The sequence below is a fragment of the Anticarsia gemmatalis genome, chromosome 18, assembly GCF_050436995.1.
Source record: "Anticarsia gemmatalis isolate Benzon Research Colony breed Stoneville strain chromosome 18, ilAntGemm2 primary, whole genome shotgun sequence".
In the NCBI taxonomy this organism is placed as follows: domain Eukaryota; kingdom Metazoa; phylum Arthropoda; class Insecta; order Lepidoptera; family Erebidae; genus Anticarsia; species Anticarsia gemmatalis.
This window is the reverse complement of record NC_134762.1, coordinates 6,095,647-6,112,866: the sequence shown is the minus strand read 5'-3', so window position 1 is coordinate 6,112,866 and position 17,220 is coordinate 6,095,647. Positions and strand designations below refer to the sequence as shown.

At 33.5% G+C, this 17,220-nt stretch overlaps 1 protein-coding gene across 1 annotated transcript; it reads right to left on the bottom strand.

The window, feature by feature from the left end:
* Positions 1-807: 807 nt before the first annotated feature.
* Positions 808-17,091, bottom strand: Ndfip (Nedd4 family interacting protein). The gene is made up of 6 exons (XM_076125936.1): positions 16,902-17,091; positions 16,702-16,804; positions 14,011-14,147; positions 10,899-11,034; positions 7,495-7,680; positions 808-3,642 (listed from the first exon to the last, which is right to left on the bottom strand). Exons 1-6 carry the CDS (start codon positions 16,902-16,904, stop codon positions 3,539-3,541), a joined length of 669 nt encoding a protein of 222 aa, XP_075982051.1. The 5' UTR covers positions 16,905-17,091; the 3' UTR covers positions 808-3,538.
* Positions 17,092-17,220: the final 129 nt, after the last annotated feature.

Sequence of the window (17,220 nt, the reverse complement as noted above, 5' to 3'; positions counted from 1 at the left end):
GTTTCTGTAACCATTATTAACTTCAGTTATGCCTACCACATAAAATTATTTACATAAATACGTTTTGGTATTTGGGAATCGAACCTATGGGTATCATTGTCCTACTTGTAAGAAACGTAAAACTTAATGAAACGTAAGTCAATAATGGGGAATGATAATACAATGTCTTATCCATTTCAAAGGTTTGAAGATATTATTATTAGTAGTAGTAGCAATGAATGAGAAGTAGAGAATATCACAGTTTTGAGCAGTTATAGTTTTCAAACAGGCATTACGCCTGTTTTACCCGAAGGTGTAGTCAGAGGTGTGTAGAACTTATCTGCCTCTATGCCGTATGCCGTATATTGGGCACGTTACCTAACTCCGTGCTGATATTGAGAATAATCTATATACATATATATAAAAATGAAACCCGTTTTCCTTGGTCACGGCATCACGTGTGAATGGCTGGACCAATTTTACTAATTCTTTTTGTGTTGTATTTGTTATTATTAGGAAAAAATATTAAGCAAATCTCTCAGAAATATTGAAAAATAGACTTTTAATTTTGTATATTTTAGGCGGTACGCGAAGTTCGCCGGGTCAGCTAGTCTAATATAAATGAAAAAAAATAAGCACTTGGCGCGACCCGGAAATCAAAGTCGGGGCCTTAAGATCAACAGTCGTATACACTATTCTGCTATACTTACAAAAATCTAAGCGAAGTGCTGTAGTCTAAAATCAGCCAGACTCCTAGTTTTGGTTTAGTTGACATGTGTAAACTTTTAACAAAAAATAATAGGAATTAATCAAATAAAAGACAAGTAATAATCATAACGTATTTATTTCCACTAGAAACTCTGAACTAGACATTATTGCACTAAAACATTATATTAAAAATAAAGTTATCTAATCACAAAACTTCCATTGACATTGAATTTTTTGGTGCGAAATCGAAAAACTCGCAAACTTACTTTTTAAATACAATTAATAGTGTGAATAAGAAACCAACTTGTCATCTTAGAATTACGTTTTGAGGATTATTATTATTAAAATATAAAGCACTTTAATGTGATGATATTACCTAGGATATTATAAAAAATATTGTTTATAATGTACAGTGTTATCGACTGCAACAAAACATTTTTTTATCATCCAAAGAGCTGTAGTAATCTACACCTTTCATGAAAATACCTTCTTTAATAGCCCACTACTAAACTCTTACTGTAATGGTACGTAGGTTAGTTGTAGTACAATAAGTATAGATAAGATAGTAAATAAGATGATCAGTAGTTTTAAAATGTTGAACGTATACACCCGTGCACGTACACGCAGTTACGTATACGCGTCTACTTTTTAAAACACAATCATAGCGAGATTTAGTTTACAGCTGATATTTTATAGTTTTATTGTAGTCGATAATACGATACAAGACACCCCTCGAAGTTGAAATTAAATACAGACTAGCAGTTTCAACATCGATTTATTGGCCGTATGTGTCACCGTTAAGAATATTCCAACTGTATATTAGTACCAACGCTGTAAAGTTAACTTATTTTTAGCCTAAATGATGCTTCTTCAGTAGCTAGTAAAGCTAAGTCCATATTCTTGCCCTTTATTATCTTAGGGCGTAGGCTAAATCTTTCCTTCTTAATGCTGCAGGCTTCTTATCGAAAGAATCGAATTCAGATCAACCGAGTTTGGTTCGATTTATTGTCAAACTGAATTCTTATATTCCAAATCAGTGTTTGAATAAAGGCTGGGTAAAAATAGAACAAATTTTCGTTTAGGTTTAATTCCATTTTTAGCCAGCGCTCGATTAAAAGTTGGTTTGGAATGAAAGACTACCTTCAATTTGACTTTTGTCCGAACCAAAACTCCACCATAGGTAGGTATATCAGAATCTGACGAGAGTTAGCCCTCGATAGATTCTAATTTACCTACTCTGCCTATTTTTCGATAAAGTTATTTGGATTACACACACACACACGTTAGTTTTAGTATACCCCTTTTTATAGTACCTGCAGCAAGGTGCATGAATATGGACATAGATTTTAGCTTACCTCTACGTATTTCTTACGGTAGTGTGCCAGCAAATTGTAATGATATTTAGCCTGTATTTTTATATTTGGTAGATATTTTTATGAGATAAATGTTATGAACGTTTTTATAATTCTGACCATTACTATAGTTCTTAAAACTACTGTTAATTTTGTTGAAATCGCAATAGTTTTAAAAGATACATATTAGTTACCGACAGAATTAAAAAAACGTTCCCACAGTTAGTTTCAATCAAAAACCATTTACGTCTAATTTAATTTTAATAATTTACAAAAAGTTTTTAATTTAGTTAGCTGTATGAATTAGCAAAATGATGTAATTATACGAGGATGAGTCATTACAGATGTTTTCTAATGCGTATTGTATGAAACCATCGGTTAAACTTTACTTGGTGGTCGGTGGTAGCGAAACAGGCCCTTATACTATAACACTCGATCGTTTATCAAAATGACCGAAAATCACTTCTGTGTTACTATATTTTATATCCGATAAATATGTCACTGTACTCGGGTCATTACGAACGTGCGAGCTACGTCATCTTTATAATCTGGCTCGCACTTGCATGTCCTATGAAATTGGCCTATGATATTAATGACTATAAGATAGTACGCACGTTTATAATGGCCCGAGTATACTAAGACGTTTTTTTGGTTTTGATAACTGTTTTTCTTTATCGCCACTCCAAGCTTTCGATACTGTCAAGTTTGTGTGGTGCACGACATTAAAATATGAAATATTTCTATTCATAAACGCTTGGGGCGCTGAGAAGTTTTCAATTTATAACAAAGTCGAAAGCAACTCGATAGTATTGCAAGTGGTTCCTTATCTTTCCTTCAGTCATTTTGATCAAAGATCAGTGCCAACTTATAATTACAATAATAACTATTCACTTAATTAACGCCACTTCACATACCCATGGAATGATTCCACATAATCCAAAACGATAATTCGAGTTTATATTTAAAATTAACATTACACCGAAATTGTCCAATAAAGATAATCTATTCGATACATAAGAATGCGCTATTTTACAAAATAAGTACCAATATATTAGGTAAACTTGACATTGGTGCGTTACATTCATAGTTCATGATCGACCGATCAAACTTGCACATATAAAAATATACGACTAAAGCTGAGCTATTTATAATAAATTAAAAAATGTATCTAATAAAATATTGGTATATCATGTCTTTGAAACACAACTCTCGGATGCGTACAAGAATGTACAGACGTCGTTGAACATCGCCCATTTTGTGTGATACAACACGTACAACTAACGTATCCCTTTATCCAATTTGATACGACAAACACACCAAACCCCTAAATATTCCACCAAGCACGATTGAAACAATTCACACGAATGATTATTCGCAGCGTAAGTTTGACAAAAACATTACCATCTACACGAACAAACATATATCCATCCTTATCGCACATCCATGCATAAGATGCGGTACGCAGGTGTGAGTGAAACAGAAAGCTGGTGATAGATGTTTTAATAGAAGAACAAGAGTCGTTCCTGGGCCGTGCCGGAGAGCAGACGCCAGCCGCGTTTGATGTTCAGGTACTGGATGATAGCACGCACGCAGATTAAAATACCTGAAAGATTTAAAAACAAACATAAATACTTATTGTAACGTTTTAAATGGTGTATAAGTATGGACAACTATATTAATGTGGCCAACGAGAATCGCATGATGCAAGTTCATTTGTTCCTTCACTATTGAAATAATAACAACAACGCTATAACAATTTTCACGGTCAATATTATAAATAACATAACTCCTTATTAATTTGTTGCACGCAACTTCAGTTACTCCATAACCACTAGTAAAGTTTGTAATTTCCTAACTTAATATTTTGTACTCATACGCTAGATAAGGCATAAGCCACAGGTAACATGGTTGACTTACTAAGTTAATCTTACGAAATTTCGACAGCTTTTGAGAGCATTATCGATAATGACATTGGCTGATAATCATCCCAATTTTACCAAATACATCATATTATAGATGTATAGTCATACTATTTCTGCGCATCTAACTCCTAAATGTGATTATCATTAAATCTACGGGCGTCCTTCTGACAGGTAAACGAATTAATGGCATGGCATGGCAAGCATGTAATGTGACCACTAAATATGGACACTTAAAATAGGGGTTTCTTAACTTTGAAAGAGTAGAGGAAATTGGCCATAAGTAAATGTTTTTTCTTCTTCATATAAATATAATTCCTGTCGCAGACTGCTTAAGATCGCGTCACGATAACTTACGTAGTACTTAGCATGACTTTGATATTTTTTCTCAAACTTAGCATTTTACTTACTTAATATATGCCCAAATATAGCCTTGTGATGTGCCAATATGATAAATGATACTAATGAATAAAATAAATATTACATTTGGGTGATGACATTGGTTGCAAAAACACATGCAAATTATATTAGAGAGGTAAAAGGTGGTAACAAGGTGAGGTCATTGAAGGAAAGTCTAGTCATAATGAGGAACGGAAAGTACTGAAGACAGTTTTTAAAGATAACTGTAAGACCGATTTTTCATTAACCAAGCATAGTACATTTTATGAGGTCTATACACCAAAGTCGAGAGTTTATGTTCAAGATTTTGTTTTTACATGTCGTATATGATTCTTTTGAAATTAAAAGATGCTGTCATCAAGTATTCAACATGTATTATGACGGTGAGTTGGTATAAAAAAAACGTAATATTTATTTTATCCTTTAACGAGGTCGAGTCTGTAGCTGTAGGTAATGATAGGGTTTTAGTTTTAGCGCAAGATAATATATGCATGATTTAAGCGTAATGTAAGAGTTAATTGATATAAAAGTTACATTTGTACGCCTACATTCAAAATTCCTTTGTACAAATGAGCGAAAAGAATAGACTACCAGTAGACTGTGGATCTTGTAGATTTAAAACGAGATACGTAACTCTATTTATTGATAAAAATAATTCATTGAATTGTTATCAACGTTTGAATATTTCATACGAAACAGACAGATTTAGATAGACAGCAACATAATATTGAATCACGCAATGTTCAAACTCAAAGATGTGTGATATTGGGAAAGTGAATGCTACATCAATTACCAATTCTGAATAAATCGTGTTCGGTTTCGCACAACTGTGTTGTTGTTTTTGTAAGAATACCTCAATAACTACTGAATTAATACGGAAAATAAATCTATACTAATATTATAAAGCTGAAGAGTTTGTTTGTTTGAACGCGCTAATCTCAGGAACTACTGGTGCGAATTGAAAAAATCTTTTACTGTTGGATAGGCTATTTATTGAGGAAGGTTATAGGCTATATATCTTCACGCTACGACCAATAGGAGCAGAGTACCAGTAAAAAATGTTACAAAAACGGGGAAAAATATGACCCATTCTCTCTTATGTGACGCAAGCGAAGTTGCGCGAGTCGGCTATAAGGTATAAGATTCAAAGCAAATTTTGAGCCTGGTTATAATTTGTGTCCGTTTGTATACAAAATTCTCGCGAATCTAGATAAATTCTCAGCAAGGCGGTGGTTGTTTAAATATCAAATTACAATTATCTATAAAGGAAAACGAATTGATTATGTATTTTTAGTTAATCGCTATTATTAATGTTCTTATTACTTATTGATAAGTCTCTAGGAAAAAATATGTGTTATTAATATTCTTTAATAACAAGATGTTAATCATGTCTAAATATAAACTAGGTAGAAACGACTCAAAAGCAGAAAGTCGTAACGTGTAAAGGCACATATAAAGGTCGACAAATGTTGAACACAATCAATTAATAATGTTGGTGCACTCAACAATATTGCTATAATTATCCTCAAACACGACATTTAAGGAAAAATAACACGTTTCTGTGTACTAAAACTCCGTGATAATTGTTCAATACGTGAGAATTTTCTTATAAACATTGCAATCATACGCATTTTCCTTTTTCGATAAACACGATAAAAGCGGTGCGATGAACTGAAACGCACTGCGTTATCTCAATGGATCGTGACCATGAATGCATGCAAACAACTATTGTTCACTGATTGTTTGATAAAACCTAAACAATTGTAGGAAGATTTGTAAAACATACATGACTTGACTGCCTCCGTGGCGCAGTGGTTTAGGTCGCCACGCTGCTATCATTGTGTCGGGAGGTCGTGAGTTCGATTCCCACACAACAATTATTTATGCGATCCACAAAAAGAAACGGGTCTGATTGTACTTTGTGTCCGTTGTTTGTATGTTTGTAAAAGTCTCCGCGACACAAGAACAATTAGTGCAGGAGTTGTTGTTTTATATTTTAAGAAAAAAGTAAAATGAAAGAATTCATGTGTAATGTATATGACGTAAGCATAAAACAAGTTCGGCAGGATTGCGATGTGCATTCTCAATGTATTTACATATTCAATATACGAATGTGTTGCGTCAAACTCTTTTGTTGATTCGTCGAGTGGCCTGCGACAAATCACGTGAGCGGTTCTATACAAGCATTATAATAAACAAGGTCTGAACAGGTCTATCAAGTCGGGTACTTTTGCTTAGCAGTTATTTTGATAGATATCAATCACGTGAACAATAATTTCTGTTGATTTTATCGAACAATTAACTTCGCAGTTTGGATTCCTTTAATAATTCTTTTATCAGTGCCTCTAAAGAAAAAGGGTATAACACCGTTTTGTTGTTAAGAGTTAAGTGTACCAAAATGCTCAGAAAAAAATGCTCTATCGCTTAGTGAAAAAAGATATTGTTTATCTTCAAAAATGAAATAGTTAGCAATATGCATAAGGATTAACCTACGCTAAAAGTATTGAGTTTTTAATATAAAACACTCTTTTTCAGCAGAGGCACAGATATAAAACACCAGTAATTTTAGACTGTATTCTTCTAATAAAATAGTTTTCGACGAAAGTCAGTACCACGATACTTTTAACTTAATAAGTCATACCGCGATCCCATAGTACGTGACAAGGTTTACCAATAGTGCCGAGTTAGTTAAAAAACTCACTTCACCAATTTGGCATGAACTTGGATCAATCGTACCATTTATTTATTTAGGTCAAATATTGACACTTAGTGCCATTACATCGGTCGTCGGGCGACTCGGTCGACGAGCAAATACGATTTTATTGAGAGTGTCACTAATGGCCATTCACAATACTCTATCTTTAGTTAGAAATAGTTGAACTTGATACTGGGTAACATCTGTTATTAAATTCTGAAAAAAAATAGCCAAGTTCTTGACTGTAGATAAGGGTTAATCCCCAAGTATTTTAATTTTTTAAAACTCCCTAAATTACCGAACAACCCCAAATCGTGGATCTACCACTGCTTAAGATGCATCTTAAGATACGGATGTATCTTAAGATAGATTCACCGTATGCTTAACAATAAAAATCCTCAGTAAATAATTGACAAGATGTTTGAAGACTTCATAAACTTACCAAAAGCCATGATAAGCCACCAAAGCCAGGAGTTTTCGTGGGAGGCGAGTTCAGTGGAGTGTTTCACGATGAGGGTCCACTTGGCTAGCGAGAGGCCGAAGCCAGCGAGGGCGCCGTAACGACTCGCCACCGTGTGACAGAAGCACATCAGCAACAGGAACCCGATCCAGTTGAATAGGAATGCCACTGGAAATTATAATTAAGCTTTAGTAATAATAAGAAGGTGCTGTGCTGCTGTGGTACGGGCTGATAATCTACAAGGAAGAAGAAATTTTGGGCCATTAAAGAAAACTACTTACAACCTATCAAATTAATCTTTAAATGTAGTTTTTTTAAGAAATAAAACCATGTTTTCGTGCAGTAAATTAATGTATTGAGTATCAATATTTATGGTCGTTTCCTTCCATGACCCATATTTTCATCAACTGTGTGTATATTCCGAACGTACTTGGAATATGGTGACATTTGGCATAATCAAATAAAATTTCATATACTAATGGAGCGAAGAAAGAAAATATATCTACGGTCGAATTTAAGCGTTGGACGACATAATAATTTAGTCATTAGGCCGGTTAGTGGAATATTACCGAGGACGTCACAAGAGACAGATTTATTATCTGAACAATTCTTGGGATTCCCCAACAAGCAGTGACGGTGATAGCAAATTGAGATCACTTTTTTCGAATCAATGACAGTATAGATATGTTCTGTATACGTATACTGTCATTGATGTATAGTCAATATGTTGTAATGCGTATTATTATATTCGTCACAATTATAATTGATGTTCAGTTCGTTATCGATTCGTAACCATTGTAATTAACATACGTAATAGGTACACAATAGAAGATCTTTTAATAATCTTGCACCAAATGATCGTGCCTAGAATGTCTTTTACCGAACATCTACTAAAGAAATCTACGCTTCAGGAACGCCTGATCCAGGAATCAAAACAAAAACCTCACAATCTACATTCGCATATACTATTCAGATCATGCACGTAGTCTAATAAATCAATATAAAGAACAATAAAAGAATACCGTAGAGGAATCTAGAATAAGTTCATTATAGAATCACCAAAACATTTGGCACAGCTGTTGGTCCGGAAATTATAATTCACGACTACGATAAAGAAGTCGTTGCACTCTCAATGAATATTGTGCGATCAGATCTACCGATTAGCTGATTAAATAATTTATTACGACTGTATTTGTGTAAAGAAAAGGTAAAGAATTTTAATACAAACGTTCAGCTTACAGGAAAATCTATACGATGAAAATGTGACTTTAGTTTTCAGTAGCTGATGCCTGTATTTCATCCATGAGGAAATTGTTGTGTTAACCATTATGTATGTCTTATGTGATAATCTGGGTTATAATCTATCTCTGAGCTAAATTGTATTGACTTCGATCCACTATTTTTGCTTGAACGAGTAATAAATAAACTTTTACGTTTATAATAGAAACAGGATTTGAGACAAACAGTATCTTTGTATAGTGATATAATCGTGACTGCTACACTACAGTAATCTTAATACTATTCTACGTCATTATAGGTATCATTGTAAAGGCATCTACTATAATTATGAGTTATTAAAAATTATATAATTGTCGAAGGCAAACATTGTAAGTAATTGCTGGAAGTTCATATTTCTATATCGGAGTTATTGCTAGAAAAGGCTGAACCAATTTTAAATGTAGATTCGCATTATACTGTGAAATGGTGAACAAATACAGAAAAAACACAAGGCGAGACGAATATAAAGTGTATGTAAACTAGTGGTTCAGTGTGGTGACTGTGGCCGTATTCGCGGCAGACTTGATACATATTTACACTTAGACAAAAGAAATATATCAATAACAAAATAAGGACGATAAACTATTGACATTGTTATCGTACAATCAACAATCTCGGCGAATAATCCAATATTAGTTATACTGGCGAATTTAGCAGATACTGTTCGTACCAGACTTAAAGCTCGAACTCAAAATGAATATTTTTCGACAGCTGCAATCGTCATTTCAGCCAATTTACACAGAACCTAAAAAACTGTACATTATTACCTTCATTATGTATCTTTCTATTAATTGGTGAATACCATATAAAAATGGATCCAGTAGTTTTCAAGTTTATCGAAAACTAACATATGCGGTAGTAAATTTTGCAGTGATTCAAGAAAATCGCGAGTGGCATAAAACCAGTTATAATAAGACTTACTATCGAAGGTTGGCGAATGGACGATGACGTATGAATGACGTATGTAGTAAGTGGTTAACGACAAGATATCAACAGCACTATATCACTATGAGAAATGAAACACGTTGTGTGACGTTGACTGAATAAATAATTGGTACAAATTCTTTTTTTTATACAGCAGGTTTCACCATCTTCCATATCGATCAGTTTTTCAGGTAGATTTGCACAGTCACTGATCATCCGAAAGCCAATAAAAGCGAGTATTGGAAACCAAGTCTTGAACTTTAATCATTCGGTTTGCTATAGGTACTCAAAATCGTCCGAATTTGATCTGTGATTCGTACATAAACATATAAAAAGGCGAACTATGATAAAAAAATCCATAGTCCAAACTAGTTGACTAAATCAAAAGAGTAGGTAATGTTTCTCGATAATATCGTTATCGTGTATGTGCTTTTTAATGGGAAGTGGTTAGCCGTGCCATGATTAATGGCAATAAAACTGATTAGCCTTTCAAATTTGGGTTTTTCTAGACCGCAAAACGGAAACGAAACAGACTTTATCCTCTTTTAACTACCAAATCAACCATCCATAACTTATTTCTTTACGACAAAACAATTCGTAGATAAGCTTAACCATATGGTTAGGCATAACAACATTAAAAACTCAAAATGAAACAAAAGCAAGGTTCCAAAAAAATAGGTATAATAACATTATAAATCTAAAAATAAAACAAAACCAGGTTCCAAAAAAAACCTTTATTGTAAAATGGAAGGCGGAAAGTGCCCAAGAGCAAACGCCATGAGTTTCTTATCAGTAAGTAAAATCCTTCAAAAAGGTCAGGTGTGTACTTGTGTCGTACTCGCAACGACCACGAACAAAGTAAGGACATTATTATTCGTTTTGATGACGCATAAAGAGGTTTGTAAGCATAATTTCCGAAAAAAAAAAATCTTTCGTTGCATTTTAATGATATCCACGCTTTTAATTAAAAAATTATAATGTAAATAAAATAAATTTAATCCCTAATTCATCATCATCCGTAAGTCCATTACGCTAGCAAAGCGCGGGTTCGGGAGTCTGCAGTCGTTCAAGAACCGAGTTAAAGAACTTTCAAGTATGCAAGGTTTTATCTTGATATTTTCCTTCACCGTTAAGACAAGTTATAATTATGGGAAACAGATGTTAGGGTTTATTGAATGACTTACCAAAGAATGATGTAAGGAACATGATGTCAGTGCCTAGGAGGCTGTTCTCTGGGTCCAGTTGTTCTGCGGTACCTTCTGTAGGCTCCACTGTCACGAACGCTGCAAACGTTGGCTGATGTGGAGGAGGACCCTGCATCTAAGAACAGAACACATTATTGGTATTTGAAACTGGCTAGAAAAGGCAGATGATGAAGGTTTTGTGAACTTTTTAAATCAACATTTGGCTAGTTTAGCCAAGAGCTGGATGTGAAACTTGGCTTCCACTCTACCCCAGAAGATTATGGAAGACATTCCTCAAACAAAAATGGATTTCGTTCCGCTAGGAACTTAAATTATGGGCACTAAAGCGACTAGACCAACCAGTTCTCTAATTATGTTACTACACAAATATTTGTTACGTGTGAAAATCAATAACCGGTGCAATGTTATGTTAGCAATACGATAAGGCCACCTTAATTAATGCGCCTCACGCGCCGACAAACATTAGGAACTACTTTAATATCTGCTGAATAATACTTATGTAAATAACTACTAATATTACTTTGCAGAATAACTATTCTGTATATTCGCATGATATACATTTATTTATGTAAAACATCCTTTTTAAACCCATGATGGTTCCACTGCTGGGCAAGGGTCTCCTCCCAAACGAGGGTTGGGTGAGGCCTTGTTTCCACCACCCTAGCCTAATTCGGGTTGGTTTTTTTAAACTTCATATCGTTTTATAAAGACGGAATTAATGCCAAAGTCATTTTCTACCGGTCTACCTTGGGGTAATGCCTAGATTGTATGAAGTGTTTAAAAGAGAGGTAGGTATTTCAATATTTATACTATTATAATTTGTACATTTAGACCTTTATAAGGCTTTTCATAGACTATAACAGTCTATTGTACTTCAAACGCTTCCTGACATTTAGTGCAGGGCAATGTCAAGGTCAGTCTATAATAAACAATGATAAGCGTATCATCGGTCAACCTATTATAGAATAAATATCGATAACTGTCGTAAAAATTATCTATTCATTGTTGCTTTATACAAGGCACATGATTAGGAAGTAACGTTGGGTGTCGCCAAGGTGCCGTTCTCGGCTCTAAGGCTCTTCATACACACACAAGAAGTTCGTATTTAGAGACATGTCGCTGGCAATTTTATTTGTGTACGAATTTTGAGTTTGTATTGCGGGTTACTTGAAGACAAAAATCATGTTGTGTATAAGGGAATAACATTTCTTAGGTGCTACAGTCACTGAAGTAGGTAAATACATTCATAAAAAAATATCACTTTTGCTGCAGTCAGCACTATATTTTTTTCTTTCCAAGAGCTTTTATTCCCAAGCTACAATGCGTCACGCTACTGACCGTAGTAAACAGGAAAAAGCAATAGTTTCTTGAAGTGAATAACAGCTAAGAAATGGATACCTACTTAAATGAACAGTCTGTTCTGTTAGGTAGCTCTACATAATTATAAATTAAGTGTTATGATTGAACACACACATATTGATGATGACTTCTTGAGACCACTTGACTTACCATATGACTTAGAAACATGAAAGTAAAAAAATATACAACACGAGAATGGAGTATGTAAATGTTTTAAAAATGCATTTGCATTTGTTTTGATGTACCAAAATGCTCCTACATTTTAGTGCATCACTTGGTTCATTAGGAGTTTCTAAAGAACTACACAAATTATGTTCTATTCTAGTAACACCTTGGGACTGTACATGTATGTACATCAGAAAAAAGTCCTTCGTTCGATTACAAAAAAAAAATCTACGGCATTAAATTGCAAGCAGAAACTACTAGGTAATATAATCACAGTCAATTTATTCTAAATGCATGTGACCTGAATATACAATTACGAGAATCATGAACGATACCGAAATACTACATGAGGAAAATCCAGCATGCATTGCAGTATTACTATTGAAATGTACTTTTTATTGCTATGAAAAACCCGTAGTTAATATATTATGGGACTTCACAATGCACGTGAACACAATGTCGCCAGATGTTCGATGGTACTAATTGTCGTTTATAAGAATTGGTATAACGTGTGGGAATTTTAGTGGCTTAGGAACCATATGCGCTATGTTTTATGTATACTTTGGAGTCAGCAAGGCCATTAGTAATAGGCTGAAAAAAGACTTCAGGTCTTCCAATTTGCCGAACCTGGTTGGGAATCTCTGGTTATAACAATTAGAGATGGAAAGTATGGCCAGATCGTAATTTAGATCATGGTTAAGATAAATTAATAATGCAGGTGTCTTAGCAAACTTTGCCTACCATATGATGATTCTATTACATTGTACAATGCATGGTATCACTTATGAATAAATAAGGAGGTATTAGATATAATTTAATGTACTTAAGCCATTAACATAATTCTTTCTCAGTAAGTAGGTACTTGTAAAATAACTGGATAATAAGTACAATCAGTATAGAACTGGAGACATGTAAGAGGCATCTATACTAATATTATAAAGCTGAAGAGTTTGTTTGTTTGTTTGTTTGAATACGTTAATCTCAGGAACTATTGTTCCGATTTTAAAAATTCTTTCAGTGTTAGGAAGGCTATAAGCTACATATCATCACGCTGCAACCAATAGGAGCAGAGTATCAGTAAAAAATGTTACAAAAACGGGGGAAAATTCACCCATTCTCTCTATGTGACGCAAGCGCAGTTGCGCGGGTCCGCTAGTAATAAAAAAGAATTACCATATCATTCCTACAAGAAGCATGACAATAAATTCTGAAACATTGTTGAATGAAAAACGTTTGAACAGTCAAAGGCATAATGACTTTAGCTTGTTTTGATTCACCACGCCGATCATACGATCAGTCTGCGGTCGACGCTTCGCCACAGTTCCGGCATCCGTTGATAAAAATGATCGCTACATTGAATGAATACTTTTCACAAGTAGATTTTTTAAAATGTGTGAGCTTCACAGAAATCGTTTATTGTATTTAATTCGTTTAATTTATTGAATTCTTCTCCTAATTGTTTGAGTAATTTCTTCTAAGAACATGTTAAGGGTAACTGCAAAATCCTTTGCCCAGCAGTGTGTCATACAAAGGGCTATTAAAAAGAAAAATAATGCTTGACTCTTACCTGTGGTGGATCTTCCCCTTCCATTTGTTTCTCTCTTTGCACCTCCTCATATGTGGGTAGTTTGGAATTAGCAGCCACATCGTAAGGGGGAGGAGCTGAGAAATCAGCTGTTGGTGGTGGTATGTCTTGAAGATTATCTAAAATAAAAAAATATTTTAGATACATTAAAACAACCACTTCTCTGTCATGTCTTTATCACAGGGTAATTGTAAAAATTGTCAAGGGATTTGGCTGATGTTTATACAACCAGCCTCCTGACTGACAACTACCCTCCTTGGGAATAACATGCAATCACAGGCCATATAAACAAGTGGTGTAAACTTGGCTCTTTGTCTTTTATCCTTTATAAATACCTAGTCTGTATAAATAAATTGACAAAGCTATATTATTCTAACCAAAAGCCTAAAATAGAGATTCTTTTCCATTGTTTTTTGTGAATACATATCTATTATCTAATGAATACCTGATTTAAATATAGTCAGCTAAACAAAAAACCTACCTAACACATTTTAATTATAATAGATTGTTTTTGCTATAGTTTTTTTATCACTAAAAACAATGGTATGACTCATGTACCTATTTAGAAATATTCTAAATACATTAAAGAATAATCATGGTTAGCAGGTAGTAAACATTTTAAATCAGTCAACTCACTGTACATTGCATGCAATCTTATTGGAGAAGTGAAAGTTAGCATTAGGTGTACCTTCACTCCTCAAATAAACTTGAGAGGGCCTTGTTTACATAATGTATAGTTGTATTCATTGGGCATATGTACATAATATGCTTTTGTATTTGTACTTTCCTTTAATAGATGTAGTATTAAATTATATTAAAAGCTTGCATGTAGCTTGAATTGAATTCTGCTTAAAGTAGCAATTCCAAGCAGAAATATGTGTGGAATTACTAGGCCTTTCTTTTATTAATATCCTATAGGACTATCTTTCCTGTACCCTAAACATACAACTTTAATAAAGGGTACAGAATACTCACTGTCTGTTAGCTCTTGAAGCTAAGGTTAAAGTCAACTACCTATTAATTTCTCAATTGAAAGTATGATTCAATAACAATTAGAATAAGTACTGCAATTTAAAAAAGCATGAGTCATACATTTTTCCCCACCTTGTGACTAGAAGGTACTTTAACCAGAGGTATTACTTCCTCTGTGGTGCATTAGGCAGTGCATCCGACCACTAATTACAAGATCCCAGGTTTGATCCAAAGGTTGGACAAAGTACTATAGATCTTTTTAATTTATATTAGATTATTCTTACTATAAGTTTCTTAATATTCAGACCTTGGTAAAGTGCTGAGTATATGGCAAAAAGATCGCCCCTTATTGCATGGGACTAAAATGATTAAAGGCGAAATGTAGGTGTATTTCATACACCTCTGCCTACACCTTTAGGTATGACGGGTGTGACATTACATATGTCTTGTTCGTCACTTAATCAAACACTTATCCCCAAGTGAACTTGCCACATGTTTTTTACCATTGTAATGTCATTTATAACAGTTATCAATGACAAGCTTATTTACATAAATACATAATTGATTACCCATTGTTTTTTATCTTTACATAAACATATAAAAACACTATTTACATAATACTTATTAATAGTTCTAGAGAGAATTATCAAGCGTTTATGATAAGGTTTATGATCACAATAGTAATATCTGGGCCTATTGTGAATTATATAGTAACTTTTAAATCAAAGATTATGGATCCAGATATTTCAATGGAAAATTTTAATATTTCAAATAGGTACCTAGGTTCTTTTTACCATTTTGAATGCCTATGTTGCATAAGCATACAAAATCATTAAAATAAAATAAACTCAATGTCAAAGCTTACAATCAAATGTCAGTAATTTCAATCATGATAGGTATATTTTTATAAATAATGATTGAATTTCATTGAAACACATTTTTCCTATAATTTTCAGAATTTTTATCCTCGTAGTTGATTACATAGATTACTCATTCACATTTTTATTAATTGTAGAGCCAATCTAATGAATAACATTAGATTATAATTACATAAATAGTCTGTTGTAAACAAAATTATTCTGCAAAATGATTCAACAATGAAATTATCAGCCTTTTGTAAGATTTACTACTTTAGATACATAAATGTCATCAAATCGTCAAAGGTTGTAATATCATAAGATCTTCAGGATCCTTATCAATCATCTCTCAGACAGATTGGTGCCACTGACTCAGATGTTATGATTTCGTACTCATATTTTGTTACTCACAAAATGTGTTTACTTAACTTTGTGAATGATCATCATAAACGGCTGAACAAATATCTTATCTTGAACAATGTGAGCACAAACGTGTTTATCTTTGTAAACATAATGAAACTGTTTTTTTTTATTCTAGTTAATAGATTTTAGCATATCATTATTATTGGTTGACATATCCATATTGAAGTTATTCATTACATTAATTTAAACTTTTGAACCCAGCTAGTGATATGTTTCTACTCTATGATAAACTAGAGATAAAATTACTAAGGAAAGTACAACTATTAAAATCATAATCAATTAGCAGTCAATGGTCATAATATTGATAAAATACTCAAACAACATGAGTCACAGCCAATCTAAAGAACCCTATACTGTAACTACAAGCACTGTATGTAAATTGAAACGAATAGCATAATTAAACGTACGTGTTATGACTTACTTATATCAATAAATGGTGGAGGCATACTATGGTGGTCTATGTTCGTCGTCGGCAACATTACTCTCAAATGCGCCGACGGTATGTTATCACTACGAGGGTGGCTCTGCAACAATACATTGACTTTCACATATCACATTTTCTACGCAAGCAGTTACATAAATAAACAATTGAAAAAAATAACACTTGTCACTACACCGTACCATTTTTATCACTATATTGTGCGATTCACCACAATTTAACTAGCGCACTGTTTTCATAAAAACCCGTGTTAGATAGTTGATACAATTCAGACACAATTTAATAAGGGTCCTCGCATCGTTCAAGGTTTTTCCAACAATTTATCAAAGCAAGCAGGCGCACCTCACTCAGTTGAATGACGTTTACTATCAACGTTCAAATACTAAAACAGCAATGTTTTTTTGAAGTGAACTAAAGAAAGGGGCCAATGAACGATCAAAAATCTTAGTAGATAAAATGATCACATATAAAATATGCTTGTTTTTATAACTATAATTTTTG

Excerpts from the sequence above, each read along its gene's own strand:
- Ndfip (XM_076125936.1), bottom strand. Across the intron at positions 7,681-10,898 it reads GTTCCTTACATCATTCTTTG|TGGCATTCCTATTCAACTGG; the intron begins GTAAGTCATTCA and ends TATAATTTCCAG. Across the intron at positions 3,643-7,494 it reads GTGGCTTATCATGGCTTTTG|GTATTTTAATCTGCGTGCGT; the intron begins GTAAGTTTATGA and ends TAAATCTTTCAG.